The sequence below is a fragment of the Vigna umbellata genome, chromosome 1 (genome assembly GCF_029865625.1).
Source record: "Vigna umbellata cultivar VRB3 chromosome 1, Vumbellata_1.0, whole genome shotgun sequence".
Taxonomy (NCBI): Eukaryota; Viridiplantae; Streptophyta; class Magnoliopsida; order Fabales; family Fabaceae; genus Vigna; species Vigna umbellata.
The window spans coordinates 37,376,696-37,384,263 of record NC_142165.1 but is presented as its reverse complement, the minus strand read 5'-3'; the positions used below and the strand labels follow the sequence as shown (position 1 = coordinate 37,384,263).

At 38.7% G+C, this 7,568-nt stretch overlaps 1 protein-coding gene and 1 non-coding gene across 2 annotated transcripts; one reads left to right on the top strand and one right to left on the bottom strand.

The window, feature by feature from the left end:
- The first annotated feature begins 5,851 nt into the window (after nt 1–5,851).
- LOC124844463 (uncharacterized) lies at nt 5,852–6,541 on the top strand. The gene has a single exon (XM_047321409.2). It carries the CDS (start codon nt 5,852–5,854, stop codon nt 6,539–6,541), a length of 690 nt encoding a protein of 229 aa, XP_047177365.2.
- On the bottom strand, nt 5,899–6,006 carry LOC148205279 (small nucleolar RNA R71). The gene has a single exon (XR_015783974.1). It is a non-coding gene; the product is annotated as a small nucleolar RNA R71 (small nucleolar RNA).
- Nucleotides 6,542–7,568: the final 1,027 nt, after the last annotated feature.

The window sequence follows — 7,568 nt, the reverse complement described above, 5'->3', positions numbered from 1 at the left end:
TGGCCAAATTCATAAAGTTAGCCCACTAAAAGAGAACACTTTGTGTTCTATCCTTTGAACCCTTAGCCTTGAACATACACTGAAACCCTTGATTGAAAATCTTTACCTTGAGTTAAGTAGAAAATATTTTGTGGTATTGTTAAATGTTCAAGTTTGGGGTTGTTAGGTAAACATGAAAAAGGAAAAGCATTGAGCTAAGAGCTAAAAAGTAAGAATATGCAAAGAAAAAAAAAAAGAAAAGAAAAGAAAAAGAAGCAAAGCTCAATGCAAATGCAAAGGCAAGTTGGAATGAATAAGAATAATTGTGTTGTTATGATTTTCTTAACTCAAGGATTTTGTGATCCAGAAAAACCAATTTTCTTGTTAGCCCAGCCACAGTATAAGCCATTGAAAAGTCCTTGTGATGATGCATGTTTGTGAATGATTTTGATTATGGTAAAATGAAAGGCAAAGTTGATTCATGTGACATTGTGATAGTAGAGTGAATGAGTGATTACCTTTTATACACTTTTGTGTTGAGTGAAACACTTTACCTAGTGAGGAAATATTCCATTAGCACATGAACATCCATGCTTAATTGATTGGTCATTCATGAAAAAGAGCATTTGTTGGGTATTAACTGACTTTGTGAAACACTAAAGCATGTGCACATCTTGATTGAACTCTTGGTCATAAGTTTGATTGAAGTTTTTACTTATCTAAAAAGAGGATTTTTGAATGAGTGAACCATCATATGAATTGGTTGAATATTGAGTTATATCTTGTTTGCTTGAGGACAAGCAAAGTTCTAAGTTTGGGGTTGTGATAACAGTTGAAAAACTGTTATTTTCATGCTTAAAATTGATACAAAAAGCAACCTTTACACTTAGAAACTAGCTTGAAATCATGCTTTTATCCATATTTTCAGAAATAAGAGAGCTGGACAGGTTTATGCTTGATTTTAGTGTTTTTTTTTGCAGGTTTTAAGGTGAATTTAGTGAAAGAAGTGAAGAAGGAGAGAGATGGAATCAGAAAAGACATCAAAAAGTGCAAAAGGAGAAGCCGAAGTCACCGCTCAGCGGCAGTTTACCGCTGAGCGGCACTCAGGAAGTCACGGGAGGTCCGCTGAGGTGAAGAAACGACTCACGCACTTACCGCTGAGCGGTACTTTACTGCTGAGCGGCACTTTTATGGGCTTGGACCTAATTTTCTGTAATTTACGAATAATATATAAGCTTTAGGGTTTCTTAGGGTTAGGTATCCTCGGCAGAAACGAAGCAAACACTCTCTCTTCCACCCCTTTGAAGGAGGATCTTGGATGCTCAGGCTTCCTCTTCACCTTTCTAGGGTTTTATCTTTCATTCTTTCATTGTTATTCATCTAGGTTCACCATGAATATGGTGAACTAAACTTTGTATGTTTGTTGGGGAATCAATGTAATCTTTTGAAGCTCTCATATATGGAATTTGTTTTTACATCTTTTATTTAAGATCTATGCTTTCTTTCATCATTAGTTAGGGTTTTTCCTCTTTGCTTAATGCTTGCGTTGTTTAACTCATTCGATGCATGATTATTGGTTTTATCGATACGGGCACGTACGGGGAAGTCTAGATCCGGGGAATCTCTCCCAATATTATATTGGTTGTCGTTAAGATCCTGCACTTGATGAACTAATTATTAGGAATGCTAGGAATTGTATGAACTCGTAATTAGGGAGAAGCCTTCTTGAAAGGTACTTTAGAGAGTGGCATTAACAATGATGATTTGAATGTTGAATTCCTAAAATATATGAGAGTGGATAAGATGAAATTGACCCCCAACAACATATTCATACATATATTTCATTGAAAGAGTTTATCTTTTGATTTTGCCATTGATCAAAACCTCATGCATAGATGTTTATTTTCGTCTTTTGCATATAAAAATCCAAATATTTCGTCCTTAAGTCTTAGCTAATCAACAAACCACACAACTAAACTAGGCCGTGAGTCCTTTGGGAAGAACGATACTTGGTCTTACCAAGTTTATTACTTGAACGATTCGGTCATACTTGCCGATTGTAAAACAAGTTTGTGACATCATATTTTGGTGATCATAAATTTGTCCATCAGTAGGGTACAATTCGGACTAGAAGCACAAAAGTTTCTGAACCTCTTCTTGCAGGACTGGAAAATAGTAGAAGAAAAAGGAGAAACAGTATGTCTAGAGAACTTTTCCTTTCTCCTGAGACTCTTTTACAGCCTTCACCTCAAAGATCTGACTAGGAAACTGAAAATATGGCTGAAGAGTAGAATGGTAGACGTACCCTGGAAGATTATGCAACAGTTATTGGCCCTCATCATTTTAATAGCATTGCAAGGCCGAGGGTTAATGTTGAAAATATGGAGATGAAGCCTGCTTTGATTCAATTGGTGAAGAGCAACCAATTCAATGGATTATCACATGAAAATCCATATGAGCATTTGACCACATTCAATGAGATATGCAATACTGTGAGATCAATGGCGTGCCAGATGAAGCTATTAGACTAAGCTTGTTTCCTTTCTCTTTGAGAGGCAATGCTAAGATGTGGTTGAACTCTTTTCCAGAGAACAATTTTATTGAGTAGGAAGCTGTGGTTTCAAAGTTTCTGAATAAGTATTTCCCACAATCAAAGGTAAACAAAGGCAAGCAGGAAATTTCTTCTTTCAGGCAGGGCATAGATGAAACGTTAGGTCAAGCATGGGACCGATTTAAAGGCTTGCTGAGAAAGACGCCTACTCATTATTTTGATGAACCTACAATAGTCATTCTATTCCTTGGAGGTTTAAGCTCATAGACTAAATTGATGCTAGATGCCTCAACTAGAGGTAATATCAAGTGCAAGACTCCAGAGGAAGCCTATGATTTGATTGAAAATATGACTACTAATGATAATGAGATGCACAGTGAAAGAACTCAACTTCAACAAAAAGGAGTTCTACAATTACAATCTCAAGATGCTCTGCTAGCACATAATAAGATTATGACTCAACAACTGGAGGCTCTGATGAAGAAAATCTCTCAATTGCCAAAGGAGTTGCACAATGTTTCTCAAATTCAACAGCAACTTTATGAGTTGTGTGGTGGAGATCATATTAATGGTCAATGTGCTATGCCGGAAGCTACCCAAGAGGAAGTTAATTTTATGGGTCAAGGTAACCAATTACATCCAAGTAATTACAACCAAGGGTGGAAACCTCATCCAAGTATGGGACAAGGGCAAGCTGGGCAATTCAATATACCCCAACAACAATGGAAAAAACAACCTTCATTATATGAAAGAACTGCAAAGTAAGAAGAGACACTCCAACAGTTCATGCAAGTGTCTATCTCCAATCATAAAAGCACTGAAGCTGCCACAAGGAATTTGGAGATACAAGTTGGTCAACTGGCTAAAAAGTTGGAGGAGAAATTTGAAAAGTAGTTTGGGGCTAATACTGAAGTTAACCGTAAAGAGGAATGCAATGCTATCATGAGCATAAGTAGTAAGAGGTTGGAAGAGAGAAAAATAGAGAGAAAAGGAAAAGAGGATTTGAGTGAAGAAAAAGAAGAAAGTGGGAGAAAAAGTGAGGTTGAGAGGAAGGAGAAGAATAAAGAAAAGGGAGAAAGAAAAGAGGAAGAAGAGGGAGAGAGAAAATAGAGAAAAATTGAGCAAGCTCTTCCTTACCCTAAAGCTTTTACTAGTAAGGAAAAAGAAAGACAATTAGGGTGTGATGAGTCACAATTCTTCATTATGCACTTAATTCTCCATTTTATCTCATTTTCACTATTTGGGCTTAATTTCAAGACTAATTCTTATTTTAATTAATTTGAATTATTTGGGCTTAATTATTTCAATTATAAATTGCAGGACAATCACTCTTGAAAAGTTGAGAAAAGGTTTGAACGTAATGCACAGAGCCGTATGGTCTGACACTGCCAGAACCAAACAGTTAGGGTCTGAAAGACCGAACGGTTTGACCATAGTCTTGACCGAACGGTCTGTCAAAGATGTGACCGAACAGCCTGTCAAAGTTTGCACAAAACGAGCTGAGAGCCTTGCTGGAAGCCTCCACCGGACGGTCAGCTACCAGCTGAGCACTGTTGAACAGAATGGCCGAGCATCATAGAATCGAACGGTCTGTGGACGCATATACCGAACGGTCTGTGAAAGCTTACACCGAATGGTCGAACACTAATGAATGGAACGAAAAAAACCTGTTGTCTGAGAGTGGATGACCGAACGGTCATGTGAAGACTGCATAGTATAGAGCGAGCCTGTAGAGCATTGCTGAATGACTGAGCGGTCTGAGCCTTAAGCACCGAACGGTCAGATGCAGTAACTAGAGGAACAACAGCAGTGTTGGATGCACATTCTGGGACTTCAAGAGGATGGGCACGTCAATATTGTAGCGTTTTGGAAGGTCATTGGGTGAAACTTTAGGACTTTGGGCCCAATTGTAGGTCATTTTGTAGGACAAGCCCATTAGGAGGGCATTTTTGGTCTTTTGGGTATATAAAAAATCCTAAAAGCAGAATTCTCGAGAAGTCTAGCAGCCACCACTACGTACCTGTTCTGAAGAAGGGGTTGTTGCATCCATGGGTTAGGAGGAGAGCTCCAAGAGGTTCCTTTTCGTTGTTTTCTTACTTGAACCGATAAAACGTTTATATTTTCTTCATATTGGAATGCACACAGTTACTCATTAATTTATTTTCACCATTCATCGTCACCTTCCTGCATTTCTGCCTTGCGATTCTACTTCACGTTGCATTTTCAATGCTGTTTGATTCTCAGTTTGCGTTGGATGATGCTTTTACTGTTGCGAATCATTTTAATCCCATTCGGTGTATTTTCATTAACGTTTATAATAGTTTTCGGCTTATCTGTGCATTTCGAAGTTAAAGTTTAGTTTCTGTCGCACTCCGTTCAAAGATTGATGAATTCTTATCAATCACAAAAACACTTTCAAACCCCCCACTACGTGTTTGACCTAATTCTCGAACCACACTTGGTCCTTGAGAGACGACCTAGGAGTCACTTCCTAGCACTATACTGCATTTATTTGCGTATCAAATTTGATGGGCTACGATAGCCGCATCAAATTTTGGCGCCACTGTCGGGGAACAACGGTTTGCTTATAGGTCTTTTATTGTCTTAGTGTGTTGTGTGTGTTAGTATATGTTTTTTCTTGTATGTTTGAGTATGTGTGTTTTGTTTGCTTAGGTTGTTTTGTGTGTTTGAAATTTTTGTGCTATAGTTTCATGGTTGTAGGGTGTTGTGACTTAGTGCATGACTAGGGGCAATCCTGGACCCATACTACCCTTTGATCCTGAGATTGATAGGACTTTTCATAGGTTAGTTAGGCATTCTAGGAATTTATCTTTAAAGTTTGTTTTTGAGTCAGTTCCATTAGATATCGTGCATCCTACTGCTGATTTTGAATCTACTGCTCAATACTTTGTGCATACTACATCTACTGCATCTGTTGCATCTGCATCTGATTCTGATTCTGATTTTGTTATTTTTCACACTAAGAACAATATGGCATAACCTCCACCTCGCGAGAAGACTTTTCGGGAGATGGTTGCACCTGATTTCACTTATGAAAGCTTGTGCATCCAATATCCTGATGAGGACGTACCATTTGTTCTCAAGACTGGACTAATCCATTTGTTGCCCAAGTTTCATGGCCTTGCAGGTGAGTGTCCGCATAAGCATCTGAAAGATTTCCACTATGTGTGTTCATCAATGAGGCCTCAAGATGTTCCTTAAGATCACATCTTCTTAAGGACATTTCCTTATTCACTAGAAGGTACAACAAGGGAGTGGTTATACTGCTTAGCGCTTAGATCCATTACCAACTGGGATGATATGAAGAGGTTGTTCTTAGCGAAGTTTTTCCCAGCATCCCGAACCACAGCTATCAGAAAAGACATAACGGGGATTAGGCAGCTTGGTGGAGAGAGCTTATATGAGTATTGGGAGAGATTCAAGAAGCTTTGTGAAAGTTGTCCTCACCATCAGATACTAGAGCAACTCCTTCTCCAGTATTTTTATGAAGGTCTCAACAACATGGATAGGAGTATGATTAATGCTACCAGTGGTGGAGCACTAGGAGATATGACGTCTACTGAAGCCAAGCACTTGATTGAGAAGATGGCTTCCAACTCCCAACAGTTTAGCACCACAAGTGACACTATTGTGGTGAAGGGAGTACATGATATTGCTACCCAGTCTTCATCATCTGCTGATAGGAAATTGGAAAGCAAGCTTGATTCTCTTGCGAATTTGGTGGCACAGATGGCTTCAAATCAGAGACCAGCATCTCTATTTGCATCTGTTACACGATTGTGTGGTATATGTCTTTCCAGTGATCACCATACAGATGACAGCCCTGCTTTGCAACAACCTATTGGCCATGATGCACCTCCAGCCTATGCTGCAAAAATACAAACCAACAGGCAACCACAACAACAAAATTATGACTTTTCCAACAACAGATATAACCCAGGGTGGAAGAATCACCCAAATCTTAGATGGCCCAATAATTCACTTAAGTAGTAGCAGCCACCACTACGTACCTGTTCTGAAGAAGGGGTTGTTGCATCCATGGGTTAGGAGGAGAGCTCCAAGAGGTTCCTTTTCGTTGTTGTCTTACTTGAACCGATAAAACGTTTATATTTTCTTCATATTGGAATGCACACAGTTAGTAATTAATTTATTTACACCGTTCCTCGTCACCTTCATGCATTTCTGGTTTGCGATTCTACAGTTCACGTTGCATTTTCAATGTTGTTTGATTCTCAGTTTGCATTAGACGATGCTTTTACTTTTGCGAATCATTTTAATCCCATTCGGTGTATTTTCATTAACGTTTAGAATAGTTTTCGGCTTATCTGTGCATTTCGAAGTTAAAGTTTAGTTTCTGTCGCACTGCGTTCAAAGTTTGATGAATTCTGCATTTTCTAGTTTTGCTGCATTTGATACCGATCGGTTATCTCTTTAGACCGTTCCATTATCTAAGTGTTTGTCCATTTACTACCGTTCGGCTGCCTTCTTTGTTGCTCAGTTTCAATAGGTTGCTTATTTCCCGTTCAATTATTCTTGATATTTTAACTTGTTTCCGTTTTACTTCTTAATTACCGTGTAGCTATTTTCTGTATGGGTTCGTTTCTTTTGTTAATAGTACCGTTCGGCTTATGCGTGTTGGTTTTCCCACTTCATTTTATTAGCTTGCTTTGAACCATTCGGCCCACACACTTTATTCTTATTATCGTTCGGTCAAGAACGTTCGGTTTACACTTTTCCTCTACTTTTCCGCTCTTGCACTGTACATCTTTATTTACTGCATGCCGCTCGGTTTTACATTTACACTGTTCTGTCTCTAACATGCTTCATAGTTAGAGACCATTCGGCCTTGTTCTGCATTCATTTGTTTAGCTTTCCATTTACATTTCCATTCGACCGTTGTCTATGTCGTTCGGCTCATTATTATTACGCTCGTTTTCTACACCATGCTTTTCTTAATTTATCGTACCGCTCGGTTTCTTTTTACGCATTTATTTTAGAGACCGTTCGGTCTCGATGC

What these genes read in the sequence shown, in the direction of transcription:
- LOC124844463 (XM_047321409.2), top strand. Translation starts at nt 5,852, where the DNA reads ATGAAGAGGTTGTTCTTAGCGAAGTTTTTCCCAGCATCCCGAACCACA.